Source organism: Quercus suber, unplaced genomic scaffold, assembly GCF_002906115.3.
Source record: "Quercus suber isolate HL8 unplaced genomic scaffold, Cork oak 2.0 scaffold_155, whole genome shotgun sequence".
Classification (NCBI taxonomy): domain Eukaryota; kingdom Viridiplantae; phylum Streptophyta; class Magnoliopsida; order Fagales; family Fagaceae; genus Quercus; species Quercus suber.
This window is the reverse complement of record NW_027069616.1, coordinates 7,693-28,811: the sequence shown is the minus strand read 5'-3', so window position 1 is coordinate 28,811 and position 21,119 is coordinate 7,693. Positions and strand designations below refer to the sequence as shown.

Here is a 21,119-nt window from a genome sequence, read left to right as displayed (position 1 = left end):
AATACCAACAACATCATCAGCTGATGAGGTCATACTTTTTTGGTTGTATTGCAAGAGGTGTTGTGCTGTTCCTGCTGATCTTGCCGGCCATGAATACGGAAAAAGTGGGATTGAATTAAATTTCATCACTTTTTTTTTTTTTTTGCTGAATACCTTTTTTTTTTCTTTTTAAATTACAAATTGAATGATTGATTAGTAAATTTTGATCCTTATTAATATCGATCAAATAATTAAAATGAGACACAATTTGTACAACTTTAGTAATATAACTTTGACTGTAAGTGGAGGTAATTGTAACATAAAAATATTTTTCAGGCTTGTAAAAGATAAATAATATAAGCAACATAAAATAAAACTCTAAACGCATTTCAATGATCATTACAAATAGAGTTTAACGTAAAAAATAAAAACAAGAGTGCTCTTTGCTCACGCCATCACCATTCAGTGACCTCTAGCATTTACTGGCATTTGCAACAGGGTCCAAACTCCAGACCCTACTAAAGCCTTTTTACAGTTCTACCATTTTCACTTTAAAATTTTATCAAAAAGTGGTAAAAAATAATTTTCATAACAATTGAGTCAATAAATTTTTACACGTTCTTAATTGTAGTCACTTATTACTAATTATCTACGAATAATAATTTGTCACAATTTTGAATTTCTTTTTTGGTCAACACCACTTGTAGGGTTTTTTTTTTTTTTGGGTTAAGAAAAAAAGTTACCCAGTTTAGGAAAAAGCAACCTGTGGTACTGTGGGACGAATTTGGTGAGCGCCAATGTATAGAAAAAGCTAAGGTGGTTTTAAAGTAAAGCCATTTTGGGTCAGAATATAAAGACATGACGCAACACAACATAAATATGACCTACACCAAGAAAGTTCATTTGTTGCCAAGAGTAAACATTGGCTTTAAAATCATCCCTGATGCATAATAAGAACAAGAAAAATATAGGCTTTGTGGTGATACAGTACAATAAAACCAGTACCTCATAAACACATATCATTTATTTCATATGCTTTCTGTATTCTGCAAAAGTAGTTTCTAACAAAAAATTGTGGTTGCATTTTGGCAATTGGGTGCATAAGTATATAGTAGAATTTCACCTACTGAGCCTACAAATGACTGTGTGGACCCAAGCATCAATGAAGCCCATTACTGATGTAGCAAGATCGAGTTGGTATCTCTCAATCTCAGGCCCCAGTAGCAGTGGAATTGATGTGGAAAGGGGAATAGAAATCCGGAACTTGGAAATTGTATGAACTATGAACTATGGTCTTGGAGTGAAGCTTAATTTTATGATAATTTAATAGTAACAATGGGGATGAAACTTATTAGATATGGATTTCACCACGTGTACTTACCACAGGAAAACCAAGAAAACCAAAGTTACTCATTGACTCATTGTTCTTTTAAATTTGTCAGACCAAATGGGTTTGTCTGTCTTTAGATAGAGAAATAACTTGGACAATGAACAAAATATGTCTTAAGATGAAAGATAATATTAGCTTGACAATCTTGAAGCAACCTTGCTAGAAGAGAGGACATCAATAGTGTTGGGAAATATAGACCCCAGTTGTTAGAATTAACAAGTTTTAAACCCAAGTTGTTAATTAGATTTATTATGAACAAACCTTGTTAAAACAAACAAACATCAATATCATGTCAATAATGAATGCAGCGGAAAAGTAAATAAGACAAGATATGATGACCCAGGAAAACCAATGAAACCAACCAGTTTCACAGTAAAAAACCTGGGGGGAAACCTTCCCGAAAAGCAATCCACTATAGAAAAGAGAAGTTTCAAATCTAGTACAAAACTTTTGTCCCTAGACTCTACAATCCCCGTAGATGAACTCACAGCAGAAACCTTCTACCGCTTCAGAACCTCTGAATTCTTCAATATATGAACGCCACCCTTTTTGTTGTTGCACGGATCCCAGTACGTGACTAACTCCTTTGTACGAATCCTAGTACGTGACTCACTCACCAACTTAAAGAAGAAGAATGTTTGCTGCAAAGTTCTTCACATCATCAACAATGAAGATCAAGAAGCACTTGATTACAAAACCCTAAGGCGCAAAAACGTAGTAGCTTCTTTCAGAGAGAATAAGGTATCGGTCACCTTTTGCATATGTTCTCCTTGTATTCTCTTTTTTTTATTCTCCTATGTGACGACCTCTAAAATAAGTCTTATATAGGTCTAGGGTTGTGAGAAAAGAAACCCTACTCAAATACATAAGCCTGGTCCAAAAATCAAAAAGCTGAAAATTCTGATTTTCCGTAACCTCGATCGATCGAGAGGTGTCGAGAGGTGTCGAGGTTTAATGAATCTCAACAGATAGCAGCTATCGAGAAGATGTCGAGAAGGTGTCGAGGAGACAGAAACTTTCTCGATCGATCGACCAGTTATCGAAAAGCTATCGAGATTGCGATAAGAATCAGCTGAAGATCTCGACAGATAGCCAGGTGTCAAGGTAGCTATCGAGAGGTGTCGAGATTTAAAAACTTTGCACTTCAGCTTGCTTTTTCTTGGACAGACCTGATGACTTCAACACTTGACCTTAAAACATTGTTTCTTGAAGTATTAAAAACACCTAGAACTACCCAATTACAAGTAGAGTGCGTTTTGTCAAAGGATTAGCCAATTTACATAAATAAGTGACATGTTTTTAATCAATTTAAAACATATATGTCCTAACAAATAGGAATCAAATACTAGCGAGTTTCGACAAAACTTCAATTAAATATTAAGCAAATGCTGACAAAATGTTGAAAAAAAGGACTAGAAGGAAACCGAAAAGATTAACCATTCATCTACAAATATCAGCTACAAAAAGTAGAAAACATTGTTTTCATACATAGAACTAAGCTTCTACTCATGAACACTTGTCAGTCATCAAACATGCATTCTCAAACAGAAAAATTCAGCTTCTGACTGGTTTCTAACCAAAAGGATATGGTACCTTCCCATTGTGTAGTAAATTCCTTCACCATGTTTTATTGCCTATGTATAAACAGTTGAAAAAGAGTGGAAAAGGTGCAGCTACTATTGTCAAATGGTGATATTTTTGGTTTAAGTATACATATGGCAATCTGTCAACAGGAACTATAGGATGATGCTCTTCTATGAACACTGGTTTTTCCTCCCTGAGGCAGAGAGTCCTTTAAAACTTCTGCATATTTCATCAACTCATACTTCTTGGTGTCATCTGAGTGATGATCAAGTGTGCTTTTTAGAGCCAAATCAGAACCCTCCCTACCCAAAACAAATCTCTTGTACGCATAAGAGGATCCCACATCACTATTTCTTTCGGCAGCATCTACATCCTTGAAGTTTTCTTCTTTACTCTTGGATCTGCTGAGATCAAAAGAGAATCTAGATGAACCCTGAAGGCTTTTGAATTTATTCCTATGCCCCTCAGTGTCAGCATATATTCCTGTTGAAATACCTGAACTCCTTGAGGATTCAGCATCTTCTAAAGATCCAGACTTTTCTGATGATAAATATCCATGAAGAAGTATTCTTCTAAGTTTGTGGAAATATTTTTGCTTGCTTGAGCTGTTGGTTTTGGTTGCAGATGAATTATCTACAGAAGAATCATCAAGATCTCCAGAGTCTGTAAGAGCAGAAGTTTGAGAAGTTGACCATTGGTCATAATCAAAATCTATAATGCTGATCCCTTTTTCTCCCATCCCTTCAGAATGTGCATATTCAAGTATTAACTGCTTGGCTTTCTCCTCAGATTTGGGGCTTAATGTTTTGCTCAGGTCTCTTGCCACTGATTTACCATCAGGAGGCTGAAAATTTCGAAGCTCATATCGTAAGCAAGCATTTATCCACTTCAGATAGACTAATTCCTCAGCATCAGAGCATCGATCCGTTTCAAGTTGCTCAATTTCCTTTTCAAGATCCTCATTTTTGCGTCTTAAGTGCTCACTCTCCACCCTAAGTGCTTCCCCCTGCAAGAATACACATATAGTGAAATGTATTCAAGAATAATGATAAAAATAATAATAATAATAATGATAAATAATAATTAATTAAAAAAAAAAAAAAAAAAAAAAGAATAATGATAAAAATAATAATAATAATAATGATAAATAATAATTAATTAAAAAAAAAAAAAAAAAAAGAGGAAGCAGAAGAGAAGAAGTAGAACAAAGGATTTACTAAAAATGAACTAATACCTCTGAATCTTCTAAAACAGAATTTGCAAGGACTTGCATAGATTCCAACCTCAGACTCAATTCAGTATTTTCTTTCTGCAACCTCAAATTAGACTTTTTTAACTCTTCAACCTCAACCTCCAGAACCTTTAGCCTATGCAACTTTAATTGAATATTCGGATCACCTGGAGCATCCTTGTATTCATGGTATTGCAACTTCAAAACTCTTTGTTGAAGGGCTAAGATCTGCTCCTTGTTCTGTTCAGCTTCAGACCTAAGTTTCTTCTTGAGCAGTTTAATCTTTGCTCTTGCAGCCTCAAGGTCAGCCACCACCTTCCCATGTTCAGCCAATTGTGCCTCTAGCCTCTGGTTATCTGCCTGTAAGGAATTAATCTTGAGAGTAAAAAGCTTAGCCTCCATATTGTTTATCTTCAATCGATTTTGGAGCTCCATGCAAGCAGTTTCTTGCTCTTTAAGGCCATAATACTCAAGCAATTCGAGTTCAAGATTTCTCTCCCTCTCCCGAAGCACTCTGACCATGTTCCTCAGGTGCCAGATCTCTTGCTCATATTCATCGTTTTCAGTACTTCCAAAGGCTTTTGAAGTATCTATATTTGACCTGGGTGTTTCAACATCAGTCTTTGGAGAAAAGCCAGCCTTTGCAGCTGCAAAGTCAAGTTCATTCACAAGATCATTAAACTCTGGCAAGAGGAGCTCTTCTTTATCTCCACTACTTTTACTGCTGGGAGAGAATCCAGCTATGGAGTCAACACAGACCTTCGGTATGTATGTCTCATCCTAATGAATAGAGATCATATTAAATTTTAATTCAGCAAAATAAAATCTAACATACTTTTAATTATCCATTTGTTTGGTTCTGTGAAAACTATTACCAATGGGACTGTTGTCCCCTCATTCCCAGTAATTTGAACAGCCAATATTTACAGCAAATTTGGCAAATTTAGCAGATGAAGTCATTTAATTCCCCGAATTGACTCATAACTAATAGATTTTACAGTAAATACAAATCTATCAAAGAATAATCCCTGTCATTGCAGGGAAATCAAGAGACAGAGATAAAAACAAGGAATATTTAAGTTTGTCACTGCATCAGCTATCTTCAAATTACCACTTCTATTTTCTCCTTGATCTCTCAACAAGAAGATTATAATTTGCAACAATTTCTATGATTACTTCATAAATAATCCACACATCAATGGTATAATGCTTGATTGCACAGAATAGAAGTAAAAGTGAGAGGAAATAGATCTACAAGTTTAGATCTTTCATTTTCCAGTTTCATAAACACAGAAAATAGAGTTCAATTTGGTAAATTATTTTACAGAACATACTTGAAAAAATCATTCAATGTGTCCATTTTATGAAAAAAAAAAAATACTCGGCTTTATCAACCTACAGAGTGAGCAATTTCATCAACAGATTCTCCACCAATCAAACAATATTACAAACAAAAGAAATCAATTAAAAATCAATCGACATTCACTCCACCTGTATATAATGATCTTCACTATTAAAAAGTTGAATTCATTACAAATAAGATTAAAACACTCATCGTGTTTGAACAGGATTTAAGTTCCAACTAAGTTACTAACTTACATATTCAGCTGCAACAGAAACGGTATCGGAGGAAATGGATGTTTTTACGCCAAGAAGATCATCTTTATGCCAAGCTCTTCCACCTTTTAAATTAACTTCATTTCCATGATCTAGTAAGATGCACAATGTAATCAAAACATGGACTAGAAACTAGGACCAGATAAATCTACAATAAAAAGATTTGATATAAGGAAAAAATGCAAACCCAAAGAGCGTGGCGAGGGGGGTGGCGATGAGGGTTTGATCCTTTTGGTTCTGAGGCGGGAGTAGAGAAATCCAGCAAAAGAGATGGCTAAAGCCACTCCAAACTTCAATAAAAGAGGTTTTATATCCCTCTGCTCTTTCACCATCATCATTCAAAAACCTCTACCTGTAGCTAAATTCATGAATCCCCCCACAAACACAGAGATCACAGGTCCTCTTCTTCATCATCATCCATCTAAATGCTCAAAACAAAACCATATGACCTATGTCAGATTAGTCCACATACCCAAATCAGGAAAATCCATGTGACCCATATTAATAAAACATTAATGAATAAGAAATATCAAATTTAGTAAAAAACCTTACTAGTTTATGTTAAATTCAAGGACCAAAATTAGAAAGATTCCTTAAAACCAATCACAAGTAAGACCCAAAAAGGATAAAAACAAAAATCAAATTTACACAGAACTAATTTCAGTTCATGCTAATCACAGATAAATAAAAAGATTATGCATACCCAGCAACAACAACATCTCTACCATCCATTTCCAATCAACACCAAAATAATCCAATAAAAACAATAAAAAACAGGTTAGACCCAAATAGGATAAGAATGAAATATATACATCAAATTTAAGAACTAATTTTAGCTTATGCTAATAATAGATAGAAGAAATAGATTATACATACCAAGAAACAAGAACATATATAAAACCCATTTCAAACTAGCAAAACTTAATCCAATAAAAACAAAAAATAAGGAAGACCCTTTTCAGTTTATGCTGATTCTAGAGAGAGAGAGAGAGAGAGGGTTTACCAAAAAGAGACCGTTACAAAAAGCATTGAACCAGGGTGGAACAACAGAACAGTAACGTTTTGATGTTGTCTTTGCTTTCTGTTTCTATTGAGAGTTTGTTTGTTTATTTAGGCCTGTTTCATAGGCTTGATGGAAAAAGACAGTTGGGTGTGAACACAAATCTTGGGTCGTTGTTATGATAGTATTAACAAACACTGGCCACAGATTTTTGTCTTACATGTCATGATTAATATGATGTACAAAATGTAGGTGTGCTAGAGAGAAATATATAATGTATGAATATCGGTACATAGAAATCGTGGGAATTTGGTTATAGACACATAGAGAAGATTCTGATTCTAAGTGGAGAAGCAAAGAAAGATATAGAGGTTAAGCTAATAAAAAAATGATCAAGATAATTTGGTGCGTTAATTTTAGATGGCCTTGATACCTAAAACTAATGGCTGACCAATTTAATCGCAATTTATTTATTTTTTAAATTTCCTTCCATTTATCACTATCTTTAGGGATAGGATAAAGAAATTTAGGAAGTAAAACAAGAAACATCTGTTCTATGATATAAATGAAAACAGAAAATTAAATTTGGTTTTTCATTCTTTTTTTCGTTTTTTTAATATCCAATATAATTATCAGATGGAGTTTAAAATTTTTGCTCATCTAAAAAATAATAATAATAATTGTTGTTGATCTGTTAGCCAAATTGGCATTCTGTACTTGTTTTATTAATGGTCCCTAATTAGTGGGGCTCTTAAGGACGAGAACCCACCTCAAAGTCAAAGATCTTTATAGTCTCTACCATGTTTTTGTTTTAGTGTTTTTCCCTTGAGGAAAAATAAAAACATTATTGAATTGCAAATTATATGGAAAAATAGATTGATCCAATGACAGTAGCAAAAGAGCAAACTCATACATTTATTTTATTTTTTTGAATATAGAGAGGCATGGACTCATTTCCTTTTCTATTTCTCTAAGCTAGAGCAAAACAAATTGGAGTGGGGTAGGGAGGGGATGGAATATGCTAATTCGTAGATTGGTTTATAAATGAACCAAGTTGTTTATTTACAACTTGGGTTTGACTTAAGAAAAAAAAAATTAATAACACTCCCCTTTCTTGAGCCATAAGGTTTGAAGAAATTAACACTCTCCCATTTTATTTATATTAATAACAAAGTATTTTAAATTTCTTTAAGAATCTTTCTATAAATTTAGAATAAAAATACAAAATTTATCAAGTACCAAAACATTTGCAACAACAAATCTCCCTATAACTCATTGAGGATAAAAAAGGAAAGAAAATTTATTACTTAATATTTTAAGTTACACTTAAATTTAAAATTTAAAAATAAGGGTTTTTAATTTTGAAATTGAAAATAATTTTGGAAACCTACCCTTAAGCAACAAGTTAGTAAACAATATTTTAATATTAATTTAATAAAATTTGGTCAAACAAATGTAACGAGGAAAATGTTTTTTCCCTCCAAGTTTGGGGTGAAGTGTCATTTCTCTAAATTTCGAGGAAAGATAATGTAATTACCCATAAAAAAAAAATGCGTATATTTGTTAATTTATTCAAGTTGAAGTTAATGTTCGACTATTAAATAACTCAAATTCAAACATAATAGTATTTTTTTTTTTTTTTTTTTTAGAATGAACATAATAATATATTCATGAACAAGTTATTGAATATCAAAATATAAGACTTAATTTAAGTTATATAATATTATATGTTTGTATGCGTATATAATAGATTTGAAATTTTAGACTTTGGCTAATTCCATTACCTTCACATCTATTAAATTATGCCATAAAAATCATAACATTTAACATAGTCCTTTTAAAATTAAAAATAAAAAATCATAAAATAGTTCAGTAAAGTAATCAACATGGTCCAGCAAGCTTGAGGTTTGTGGGATCAAAAAAACGAAAGGGACTATAATATACCATGGTTGTGGCTTTATCTTGGCCATAATTGCTAACTGCCTAAAAGTGAACAAATGGATGGTAGAGAGCCTAACACGCTCAAAAGTTAACCTTCATAAATCTTTATGTACTAATCTAGAATCGCATTTGTTGAAACTAAAATGAAGTAATAAAGACATCCTTATTATGTAAGTAGGTTCGCTGCAAGTCTATTTTGTATTAGCAAGACAGATATCAAACGTGATTGTTGTAGCTAATTTCATTTGATCTCCTACTTGATTTCCAATCATAGCACGAGGGGCTGAACATCAAATAGTTCACCGCAGTAAAACCACAACCATATTGTACACCATCAACAATCCAGATGAAAGCAAGTTTACAAAAAAATTTCCATGAGTAGCATCACATGCATGTCAAAGGAGGATGATGGAAAAAAAAAAGCATACTCCCGAAAGCTTCATGGCTATACACAAGTCACAGCACACGAAAGGTACAAAAATCTGGAATTACATGTAAATGTTGGATGCAAATTCTAGGCTTGAAATTGAAAAACGGAGTTCACTGGTCATAAATTTCTTGGTGTGCTGTGTGCCACTGTTTCACAATATTGTTTCTTGAAATCCATGACATGCTACATTGATGCGCCTATGATATGTTAATGGAGCTTCATCAATCAACACTGTTGTGTCTACAAATCAAGCATAGAGATTTTCCATTTTGCCCTTCGGAGCTCTGTCATTTGACTGTGTAGAGCTTTATCAATCAACTGTACCTGTACCAGAATGTAAGAAATGGCTTTCTGAGGTACACCGTTGCTTATTAATTCTCACCAATTTAAAATGTGCTTCACCAAATGTTCAAGACTGCACAGCCAAAGATGTAAGAAACGGGAAAAAATTGTTAAAAATACTCATAAGCAAAGCCCATAAACAAAAATCTCCAAAATAAAGGGGTATTTAGACTACTCCATGGAAACCTTAGCTTTAATACCAAGATCATTTTATTAATTCACAAAAATGGTAAATCCTCTTAATCACCCTTTGATTTGTAGGTTATGGTATTGGTGGATTAAGTGACTATTAAATCATTCTTGTGAAAGTGTGAACCAAAAGTGAATTTTGATGAAATTCTCCGCTCCAAATTTTATGGAAGTGTAAAGAATATGAGAATAATTCCAACGTTTAAGCACTTGTAAACTCCATTGAACAATCAATCAGGTGCTTTCACAATTAAATGTTTTTAAAACCATATTGAACATCATGATAAATTTTCCCAACATTGGATGTAAGACCATCATTGCTATGAAAATTTTGGTGGATTTGACACCAAAAGAAAATCACAAGTATTTGGTGTAAGTATACAAAACGTGCAAGATTCAGAAAGTTATGCCATTCCCAATGGCAGAAAAGGAAGAGTTTTAATCTGGCTGGAGTTGAGCATAACCATTGGAAAATAAGATATCAACTAGTCCTCTTAATCCCCTACAATAACATAGTATAATAATATTGAGCAATGTGTTGGTTATAATAAGAAAAATGGAAATTATAATTACAGATTTTATTGTTTAAGTTCTTAGATATTATGAAAAACGCAAGATGATAAAGAAGAATAAGGATAAATAGTTACCTATATGTTGAATGAGATTCACAATACCACAGCCTGTACTTCATGGCCTTCAATTTCACGTATATGCAAATAAGTGGCTAATTGTAAAATTTGTGGACACGCGGACTGTAAGAGCAAATTAAAAATTTCAAAATTTAGTGTATTGTAAAAGGATTACAAAAATGACATTGATCAATGAAAAAAGCTTTCAATATATCCCTCACTACCTTGAATTCTCTAGCCACAAATACACAGGATAACATTGCTTGCAAATTTACATGACAAAATGCCTCATCGAGTCCCTTTCTCAAAATATGCTGAATTCAAGGGAACAAAAATCAAATTATCAAGGTAAGCCTATCAAATGAGAGAAATCAGAGTATGTTAAGGCTACAAAGCACAAGACTGGAAGCCAATCTTTTGGACCATCAATACAAACAGTCATGAACTAGGAACTTCTAGTTATAAGATAAAGGTAAAGCTCACCACTGCAGCGTGAAAATCCTTCTCAATGCTTACAACTTGAAACATGGGCATCAATACAGCATGTTAGGCCTCATCCATGAGAGTGTCAGAACCAAAAGACTTCGTAACCTGAATCAGGATTAATAACCAGCTTGAGACAATTTTTAGATTAAATTATATGCATCAGGAGATAAGATCAGACTCACAATGCAAACAAAGCATATGATTACCAGAGTTCCACTATCAATGTTTTATGGGGGTCCAGCCACAATATCTTTGAATGCACGCCTTCTAGTTTCCTACAGAGTGGGATACTCTTTTATGCAAGTTACACATTTGTAAATTATCATTTTCACAGCAACTTATTAATGTTCCATTGCATAGCCCACGCCTCTCAAAATAGGGGATCATAAAATGAATCCAATTTTACCTCTGCAACAAGGAAACCAATATTCGTGCCAACCCAAATTTCATTACCACGTAGATCATAGAGTCCCTCTTCAAGTTCCATTTACTCCAAGCAAGTGCAGCTGGTTAGAATGCATAGATCAATAACCACTAAACATATAAACTGGAGTTGCCAAGTTAATGACAACTATGAAAATGAAATTATAAAGTTATCTCTGGCAAACAATACATATTTAGTATATTCCCTGGGCCTGAATGGTTAAACTACTTTGGAGGTGTCACTAAGCCATGCGATGTCCAGATTATGGTGCTACAAAAAAATTTAACCTTTTGCATGACGTTTCCCTCTTGCACAAGATTTTCTTCCATGAGGAACATTGTTTCAAGTTCACCTTGCTTAATAAATAAGACAAAATGAATTATAAATAAAAGAAAAATAATAACATCTAGTGATTCTCTCTCATTGTTCCTTAGCTCTCTGTTTCTTTGTAATTAATTTTTCCTTTACGCTTCTGCTTTTCTTTCCTTTTTTGTAATCTTTCTTTTGCTTTGTGCTACTTTGCATAATGCAGTTTTTTTAATAAACATCTTTCTTACTTATCAAAAAAAAAAAAAAAAAAAAAACATCATTTTTAAAGATTGCCACATAAAATTATTTTGTATTTATAATTGTGCATTCTAAGCCTTTGAAGTGTTCTTGTTTTGGTTGTTGCCATTGTAGTACTAACTGTGCATTCAAGTGCAAATTCTAAAATCATAGCCACCAAAATGGTGTCTAAGAAACTATGTATTGTTTTGGTCTCTTTATCTTTCCTCATTGCCCCCTTTCTTCTTTAAATTTTATAATACAAAATATTGATGTCCAATTGGCTTTTCAACTAATCTTAATTTTATGCTTAGAAACTAAACAATCTTCCAACTCATTATAATTTATTGAGAAAGGAATCAATATAGGATCACAGACCAATTTTAAAGAAATTTCTTTTCATTAGTAAAAGATATCAAGGTGAACTATAGTGCTTCAGAATGCTAATCAGATAAAAGCTAGGCAACTAATAGTAGTCAAGCAGACACTAGCCCAAAAGAAAGGTAGCCTTGAACTCTTGTTACGGTGTGGTTTCAGTATTATTTACAATTACTTAGTCTTGTACATAAAAAATTTCGATAGCGATAAGATGTTGAAATTTAGTTCTAATCAATGGTGAGAAGATGCAGCAATTATTCAATGCAATGATTTGGGGCAGTCTAATAGGAATAATTGACAACTAGTTAAGAAAAAAAGTGAATTGAATTTATGAAACATGAGTATCTAGTTCTTCATTGTATTAGAAACCTGAAAACCCTCATAAATGAAAATGTGATACATCAACACAAGAACAGTATGACAGAGAGGAGCAGAAAGGCAAGAAGAGTCATAAGCAATTTTACTTTGCCTCAGCCAAAGGAGGAGGGAGAAAAAGAACTTAAAGATATTCTGAATTCTGTGATTACCTGTATCATAAAAGAAATGAACCAAAACAAAAAAGGAAAGTAAAAATCTCCTTCAGCAAAGAATTCATAATAAGCCAACAAGAAACTCTTATTGGTTTCATAAAAGCAGTAACCGATCATTACCTCCCATGCCCACACTCTTCCAGTTGGGATGTTGTTCCAAGATGTTTGTAATATCTTCTTCTAGCTGGTGGTTGCTTCCCATGCTTGCCACAGAACACTATAGCCTTGAGACAAGAAACAAGCATATGACATTGATTAAAAAGTCAATATATATATTTTTAATGTAATAGTTACGAGCATTCAAAAATATGGATAAGATATTACATAAAGATTTTGCTGGCCAATTACCTCAGTTGCTTTCTATGTGTCACCAAATAGACTGGCCTCTACAGAACACCAGCATTTGAAGTCAAGATTGCTTTTGCTGCATCTTTGAAATGATAACGGAGCTTTGTAGTTAGAAATTTACTCACAATGTCTGAGGCCCAAGGGAACGCAACATTTTGCATGATGTCTGGCCAGAATGAGGGCAAAATATTCCTTGACCCTTAATAGGTTGGAAATTATTGTTACTAACTATGGAGCAAAAAGAAAATGCAGCAACATCATGGAAAGAGAAGAATAAAAAGTTACCCGCAGGAAAATTAGAATTGAGGTACCCTTATCAAAGGCAAGAGTTATATGGCTTCAATACCTATATTTTTTGCTCATTTTGATGACAAATTTGGATTTTTTTTTCTTTACTTGGTCCAATCTTCTCTTGCCCACCTTTTATTAAGCCATTCCAGAATTAGGAAATTATGGATGGTAACAAAAGGTAGGAATTTTATTTTTTTTTAAAAGGAGCATTTACCAGTTTCTCTTGCATGGGATGTTTTATCCAAACACATCACAGTTCCCAACTCACCCTGCATAATGAACAAGAAGAAAGAATGAGAGAATTAATGGATAAGATTTTTTTTTTTTTTGGGGTGTTACTAAAGGGGCATTCTTGTTTTACTTCTAGGATTACAGATACCATAATTATGTCGAGCAATATTTTTGGCCTAAAAAACCATTGTCATTATCCTTTCTCAACTATACAATTTTTATAACCTAAAAAATAGAAGGGCTAGTTGCTTCTTTACGACTAAAATTCTTCTCTTGCTAGAAACTATAAAATGTTCCAACTCATAATTGCTTAAAAGGAATGGACATAAGAACACGTCCTATTTTTCAAGAAATTTGTTGGAAAGCGAAAGCGAAAACAAAGAACATAAAAACAAGAATTCATTTAACGTGTACCTATTTCCTAACTATAAACAATCATATAATGTAGTTATATGGCTTTCTGCTAAGAAAATCAATTAACTAACTCATACAAGAAATAAAGGAAAATTTATGGAGCATTTTTAACTATTTTGATTGTTTGAAAAGCTGGAAGTACCTAGTAAATAAATGTGTGATCAAACAAGAGAGCTATGGCTCCAAAAAGTGGTGAAAAGAGAAAGAGGGAAGAGAAATCACACTTTGCCTCAACCAGAAATGGAGGGAGAGGGAGTAGTTACAAAGTACATGTATCTTCAGCATTCTGTAATCATCTGTATCATGAAGGAAATAAACCTGAGGAAACTCCAGGAGTGAAAGACATGATGGGATTGAGGCAGTAACGACCAAAAAGTCATAAGAATCTAGTAGAAAACACTGTTCATTCAAGAATCTAGTTGTTCCTCATATGGGAAAATTTATCTACTTTACTAAAGATACAAAATACAGACCTTCAAAGTAAGGCTAATAAGAGGAAGAAATCAGACAATGCTAAGACTACAATGAAGCATTTGGAAAAAGCCAATCTTTTATATCATTATCACTTCAGAATATTCAAAAACTAGGAACTTCTAGTAAAAAGATGTGTACAAAGCCTACCTGTAGTGCACAACACCATTCTCTATGCATAGAACTTCAAACACAGGCTTAATGAGTCTTGTTTATGGTATGTAAACAGCAAGGACCTTTTTCTGTGGCCTGAATTATGAGTGGCAACCAGATTTCGATTATATGAGATTAAAACATATGATTTCATTAGGAGATAAGGTAGATGTGATCTAAAACCCACCACAAATTATTCAAAGCATCCCAGACTTCCAATATGTCTTTATCAATGGTTTTAGGAAGTCCATCCGAAACAACTTTGAGAGCACACCTTCTAGTTTCCTGCAAAGAAGAGTGCTCTTTTACACAAGTTTCAAATTTTTACTTATCATTTTGCAGAAGCTTCTTAGTATTACTTTATATATATATATATATATACACATATATATATAGTTACAACCTGGATGTCTCCATTGGAAACATTATGAGATGTTGAGCTAAAAGACTCTTAATATTACACAACCCAGTCCTAACAAAATCAGGGATCCTAAAATAATCCAATTTCACCTCCACAGTACAACAAACCAATATTTGTGTTGAATCAAATTGCATTACCTCATATTAATATCACAGAAGTTCTTTCCAAGTCCCATCTACTCCACAAAAGTACAACTGCTAAGATGCAAGAGTTAACAATTACTAAACATATAAATTGGAGCTGTTTACCAAGGCAAAGACTACTACGTAAATTCAAATCTTAAAGTTTAATGTCAAACATTTTGCAACATGCTCTGCTCCTGAATTCTGCAGACAGCTTTGGAGATGCAACTGACCCCTCGAGATGTTCCAATCATGGTGCCAAAATCTTTTGCATGACCATTCCCTCTTGTGCAAGATGTGCTTTCCCAAATGACACATAGTTTGGAGTTCACCCTGCACACTAAAACAAGATGGCAGAATGATAGAATGAAACACAAAGCATGAGCTGAGAAAATTTTGTCAAGCTTTGCAACTGAGATTATTTTGTGGTACCAAACGTGAATTCTAGTGAAACTTCTAGAATTACTACCTCTCAAAAAATGAAAATAAAAGATAAAAACTAAAAAGCATATCTAGCAATGGATTTTTCTTTTTCTTTTTTTTTATTAGTCATATCTAAGCAATGGATTTTGGACATATATCCTTTCTTATTGCACTTTTCCTCACAAAATTTGTAATCAGAAAAAATGACGGCCAACTGTCTTTTTACAAAACTAAATTCTCTGCTTTGAAACTACTCAATATTTAAAGTAAAGGTTAATTGCTTAGGAGAAAGAATTGACATAAGACCACAACCCATTTGAAAAAAAAATGTAACAGTTGGGAAAAATACAAACTTAGGAAAAATAAAAAAACAAGGGGGGGGGGGGGGGGGGGAAAAAAANGACAAGAAAACCACATGCACTCCTCTGGATTCAAACTCTTTAACCTGCAATGTTAAAGCTGATGATTATGAGCTAAATCCTCATGCGAAATATTTATTCTAGAAATTTAATAGATAGAAGATTGCATAAGTTGCAAATGATCACATACCTTGCTGAACTTTCATTTGTCAGTATGCGATACAAAATGCAAGCCTTTCTTTTGTGGGTGTTTTACAAACATGCATCCATACGCGCAAATTTTCTCCAGCACAAAATATGCTTCTCGTTTGATTTCTGGTTTAATAAGGCCTACAAAATAAATATTTAGCATGAGGATTTTACCACAGAGAAAACACTTTAACAAAGAAGAGTCTTCTTGTCATTGGTATGAAGAAGAAAAACCATATAAAATAAAAATACAATAAACAAAGGTAACATTTTTTTTTTTTTTTTGATAATCATAAAACAAGACAACATAATGAAACAAGGGATTATGAAAATAATTAAGACACAGTAGTAAAATCTCCAACACATTTTTGTAATTTTGTGAATAGTATTAGTGGGCAAATGAAATTGAACTATTTGGTCACAAATCTGAAGAATTTATCTATGAACGTTGTTAATTTTTTTTTTCCTAGACAAATAGAATATATAATTGATGTAAAAAGAAAGAAAGTAAAAAACGAAGAAGACAAAGTGAAAGAAGTTACCTTATCTGAATGGATGCGACTTGCAGAGCCCCAATCGAACTGAGATTCAAATTTGCATTGAACGACCATCTCTTCGCACATATGTATGATCAATTTGGATGTTGGGTATGTGAGAAATCTTGGGCCATTGATCTCCTATCTCTGTTTTGCAACATTCATTGAGAATTGGACTCCAATTGATCTCCAGATTCTTCAATGGAGTTGTAGGAAGGAAGTCTGGCAGCGACTTCAGCTTGGGGCAATTATAAATTTGCAAATACTGAAGACGTGGCATAATAGTGATAGTAACACCACTTTCTTGTGCTTCGTCTTCTCTCATTGTTCCTCCAATCCCATCCCATTCTTCCCACTCTTTCATATTCCAAAATTCAAGAGACTTTAAATTAGGGAATAAGACAAGCGAAGAAGAAGAAGATGATGATGTCGATCCCTTCTCGTCGTCTATCTTGTTGTTGTTGTTGTTGGATTCTTCTTCTATTCCCAAAAATTCAACGCCCACCTTTTTCACTCTATCGGCATTCCCCCATATCTCTAATGATTCGACCAACAGCAGCTTCCCCAAAGGGGGCAAATGCTCTACGTTGTTATTCAGATTGAGACTAAGTGTTTTCAATCCAGATAATGTTGCCAACGTCATCCAATTGGAAATTCGACAATCGACAGTCAATTTCTCTAACAAAGTTTTCTCGAGGAAGTTGGGCAGTGACTTTAGCTTTGGGCACTCGTCAATTGTCAAAACCTGAAGACGTGGCATAATTAAAACTGATTCTGAAACACCACTTTCTCCCATCCCATCCCATTCTTCCCACTCTTCCATATCCCTAAATTGGAGAGATTTCAAATTAGGGAATAAGATAAGTGATGATGTTGATGTTGATCCCTTCTCCTCATCCTTCTTCCTATTGGATTCTATTCCCAAAAATTCAACACCCACCTTTTTCATACTTTTCACACCCCATAAATCTAATGATTCGAGGAAACGCAGCTTCCCCAGAGGAGGCAATTGCTCTAACTTATCCCACTCCCCAAGATGAAGCTTTTTCAAAATGGTCAAAGACATCAACCAATTAGGATACCCTGTACCCCCGTACCCATCAATCCTTAAACTCTCCAACTCTGAATGTGGCTCCAACGCATTAAGAACTAATTCATCATTCTCCCCTCTTCTATTCTCAGCTTCCGATAAATCCATAAACAATAATCTCAACTTACGGAGGTGTATCTTATTTTTTAGTTGTGCATTCTCAGCCTCTTGTACATCTGTTACGTTTTCCAGGCCTTCTATCTCAAGAGACCCTTTAAGGTGGACTAGATTCTTCAACTCTCCAAGTTTACATTCTCCAACATTGTTTATACCACCTATTATGAATTTCCTTAATGTTCTCAGAGAACTCAATCTTCCAATCCCTTTCGGAAAGGGTTCGGTCAAATTATTATGATAATTAAGAAGATGTCTTAATTTAATTAGTTTACCCATTCCTTGGGGTAGTTTCTTAATTTGCCAACAACCACTAATATCCAAAGTTTGTAAATTACATAAATTACACATCATTTCAGGTAATTTTGTAATTTTCCAACAATTTGATAAATTGAGCAATCTTAAATGTTTTAATTTTTCCACTTCATTTGGAAGTTTCTCAAAGGAACTACCTTCCAAACTCAATGATCGGAGGCATGTCAAATGCTGTAATAAATTAAGTGGGAAGACCATGCTTGATCTTCTAAAATAAGGAGTTCGTAGAAAAAGAGTGCGTAGATTTTTTGCATTATAGATAGATTCTGGAAATTGTGTTTCCTCATTTAATTCTAATGTCAAATGACGAGCACTTTTCCAATCTATCACCAACTCTTTGTCAACAGAAGTTGTTAAGCATTCATTTGTTGACATTGATTGGGCGAAATCATGCACCATATCATGCATTTTGCATCTTATTATCTTTTTATCATCATTGTCGTCTTTCTCAAAATCTTGGAATAAAGAGCGCATGACTAATTTTTCAAAGTACTCTTCTCCTATGATTTCCATCTCTATATTTTGTTTTAAGTCAAGATACCCTTGTGCCATCCAGTGGTAGACCAAATTATTTCTAGAAAAAACATAATCCTTTGGAAAGACAGCACAATATAAGAAACATCGTTTTATTGCTGACGGCAATTCATAATAACTCAATAATAACGGTGCTAAAAGACCTTTTTGAACATCTTCAAATTCCCACAAATTATTGTCCAAAATATTCTTCCATTCTTGCCTACTTCTTCTGTCACGCATGAGACTCCCTAGAGTTTTTCCAGCAAGTGGCAAGCCTTTACACTTATTAGCTAGTTCTCTACCAATGTCTTCTAGTTGCTCACGTTGATTTTCATCCATCCCATCAAATGCTATTTTATTGATTATTAACCAACAATGTTCCTCAAGTAATTTTCCCAAATTAGTCACAAAGGCACTATCTACCATCTTTGCAACTTTCTCATTACGTGTGGTAACTAAAATTTTACTACCCTGGGCACCAAATTTGAGTGCAAGTTTGAATGGCTCCCACTCCTTAATCTCTTCGGTCCACATATCATCTAAGATAAGAAAAAACTTCTTTCCCCCAATCAAACTTTGAACTTTTTGCAATAGAGTTTCAAATTCAGTAATGTTTGGGGAAGTGCGTTCAACCTCTTGAATGATTGCTTGGGCAACCCTGCAACGATCAAAAGGTTCAGAAACACAAACCCACATTCTTATGTCAAAGTGATCCTTCACCTTATCATCATTATAGGCTAGTTGGGCAAGAGAGGTTTTCCCAATACCCCCCATGCCTACTAGTGAGATGACGTAAGGGTTTTTTTCTCTTTCACTGCCCTTTCCCAATAGCTTCCCTATAAGATCATCTCTATCCTTATCACGACCGACTATGTCAGACACATCAACAAGAGAGGTACTTGTTGGTCGCTCCACTGCTTTGGTGCCCTTATTCAATTCAAACCCGTGCCTGACTCTCTCTTTGAAAAGCTCGTCCAACTTTTCACCCAGTTCTTTTATTTTGTGAGCGATGTCGAGACGTAGATCAAGTTTTTTAAATTGACGAGAACAACATGAGGAGGAAGGGATGAAAGAGCGTACCTTCTTCTTTAGAATAGGGGAGCTTTCAGCTTTTTCTTGTTTTTCAATGTCTGATTTGATCATTGCAGTGTTCCACTCGTCCAGCACATTGTCTATCTCGTAGAATACGTCTTTGAGCCTTTTTAACCAAAGCTTGACAGCTTCCTCCTTCAGCTGTCTTTTCTCAGCATCGTCAAGCACCGCCTGGATGATTTGGAGATTGCCTTCAAGCTTTCGAACTTCTTCATCAACACCAACGACCAACCTTATCTCTTGTTCAGCCTCCTGAACAGTGATTGAAGCAAACTGCCCCAAGAGAGAAGAAACTAGAGATTCAGCCATACTTGGAAATGGAAGTTTGATAGATAACAGAAGAAACTGAAAAACAGAGATCGTAAAGTAGAGGTGGTACTGATATTCTTCTTTCCTTCTTTTATAATGAAGTCGCCCTTAAAAAAAAAAAAAAACGAAAAGAGTTGTAGGAAAAGCCAGAGGACCTTTATTTTATTTTTTTAAGAATCACTTGCATCTACCGTTCCATCGACCTTTACTTAATTTTTGTTACACCTAACTTAAAAAGTTAGATGGAACAATAGCTGCAAGTTCTATGGTAATAACTAATACATATGGCTTTTGACCAAAAAAAAATTAAAATAATAATAATAATACATATGGTTTACCAAAAAAAAAAAAATTTAATATATATGGTTTACCAAAAAACAAAACTAATATAATATATATGGATATAAATTACAATCTGCAAAATTGATCTCGGCAGCCATAACCGTAAAAGCCATAAATTTGTTTATTTATGTTCAGATCAAGTTTTATTTAAAAATCTCTCTCAAAAAAAAAAAAAAAAAAGTTTTATTTAAAAACCATGCATTGCTGAAGGCTAGACTATCTACTTTTTCCCACTAAAACTCTTTCACATTTTAAATTTACAAACAATTACTATCCAAAATTGCAAAATGCTAATTTTAAGAGACCAATATAAAAGTAATACTAAACATACAACAATTTTTACGATAGTTGAATTGAAAAGTTTTTATTGGTTTTCATCTAAAAACATTACTTGTATTATTGTTTTACCTACTAACAATTTATCACATCAACAGTTGTGAAATTTTTGTGCCTCTAGAGTTATTGGTTTATATTTATCGGACTCTATGGGATCTACTCTGTAGTCTAAGAGCATTCACATCTGTGGTGTTAGAAAATTTAACTTTCAGAGCCCAAAATAATTATTTTATTTATTTAAACATCTCACTTAATAATATACCATATATCTCATTTCTTGCTTTAACACATTACCTATTAAAATAATATAAACACCAATTAACAGAATATAAAATATAAACCCACAAAAAT

The 21,119-nt window shown here is 33.6% G+C and overlaps 3 protein-coding genes across 35 annotated transcripts; all 3 read right to left on the bottom strand.

The window, feature by feature from the left end:
* Window positions 1-2,782: 2,782 nt before the first annotated feature.
* LOC112023744 (protein CHUP1, chloroplastic) lies at window positions 2,783-7,041 on the bottom strand. Of its 4 annotated transcripts, none has more exons than XM_065777440.1 (5): window positions 6,805-7,041; window positions 5,989-6,250; window positions 5,784-5,893; window positions 4,188-4,964; window positions 2,783-3,959 (listed from the first exon to the last, which is right to left on the bottom strand). In XM_065777440.1, exons 2-5 carry the CDS (start codon window positions 6,137-6,139, stop codon window positions 3,096-3,098), a joined length of 1,902 nt encoding a protein of 633 aa, XP_065633512.1. In that variant the 5' UTR covers window positions 6,140-6,250; window positions 6,805-7,041; the 3' UTR covers window positions 2,783-3,095. The 4 variants fall into 4 exon arrangements, with proteins under 4 accessions (XP_065633512.1, XP_023912138.1, XP_023912137.1 ...); XM_024056370.2 differs by having other exon boundaries at window positions 5,989-6,229; XM_024056369.2 differs by having other exon boundaries at window positions 5,989-6,222.
* Window positions 7,042-8,954: 1,913 nt separating this feature from the next.
* Window positions 8,955-15,923, bottom strand: LOC112023681 (uncharacterized). Of its 29 annotated transcripts, none has more exons than XM_065777424.1 (16): window positions 15,324-15,906; window positions 15,163-15,219; window positions 14,792-14,889; window positions 14,602-14,700; window positions 14,123-14,276; window positions 13,330-13,604; window positions 13,170-13,243; window positions 13,045-13,082; window positions 12,817-12,920; window positions 12,631-12,693; window positions 11,225-11,324; window positions 11,025-11,093; window positions 10,816-10,923; window positions 10,557-10,646; window positions 10,351-10,455; window positions 9,027-9,587 (listed from the first exon to the last, which is right to left on the bottom strand). In XM_065777424.1, the coding sequence occupies exons 9-13, from the start codon at window positions 12,896-12,898 to the stop codon at window positions 10,866-10,868; spliced, it is 372 nt and encodes a 123-aa protein (XP_065633496.1). In that variant the 5' UTR covers window positions 12,899-12,920; window positions 13,045-13,082; window positions 13,170-13,243; window positions 13,330-13,604; window positions 14,123-14,276; window positions 14,602-14,700; window positions 14,792-14,889; window positions 15,163-15,219; window positions 15,324-15,906; the 3' UTR covers window positions 9,027-9,587; window positions 10,351-10,455; window positions 10,557-10,646; window positions 10,816-10,865. The 29 variants fall into 29 exon arrangements, with proteins under 29 accessions (XP_065633510.1, XP_065633511.1, XP_065633496.1 ...); XM_065777425.1 differs by having other exon boundaries at window positions 13,391-13,604; XM_065777415.1 differs by having other exon boundaries at window positions 13,045-13,272; window positions 13,391-13,464; window positions 13,550-13,604; window positions 15,324-15,904.
* Window positions 15,924-15,967: 44 nt separating this feature from the next.
* On the bottom strand, window positions 15,968-20,195 carry LOC136069179 (putative disease resistance protein RGA3). 2 transcript variants are annotated; one of them, XR_010630424.1, is made up of 3 exons: window positions 16,661-20,195; window positions 16,120-16,244; window positions 15,968-16,015 (listed from the first exon to the last, which is right to left on the bottom strand). XR_010630424.1 is itself a non-coding variant. In XM_065777409.1 (2 exons), exon 1 carries the CDS (start codon window positions 20,088-20,090, stop codon window positions 16,707-16,709), a length of 3,384 nt encoding a protein of 1,127 aa, XP_065633481.1. In that variant the 5' UTR covers window positions 20,091-20,181; the 3' UTR covers window positions 16,225-16,259; window positions 16,661-16,706. The 2 variants fall into 2 exon arrangements, 1 of the variants encoding a protein (XP_065633481.1); XM_065777409.1 differs by lacking the exon at window positions 15,968-16,015 and having other exon boundaries at window positions 16,225-16,259; window positions 16,661-20,181.
* Between the last annotated feature and the right edge of the window lie 924 nt (window positions 20,196-21,119).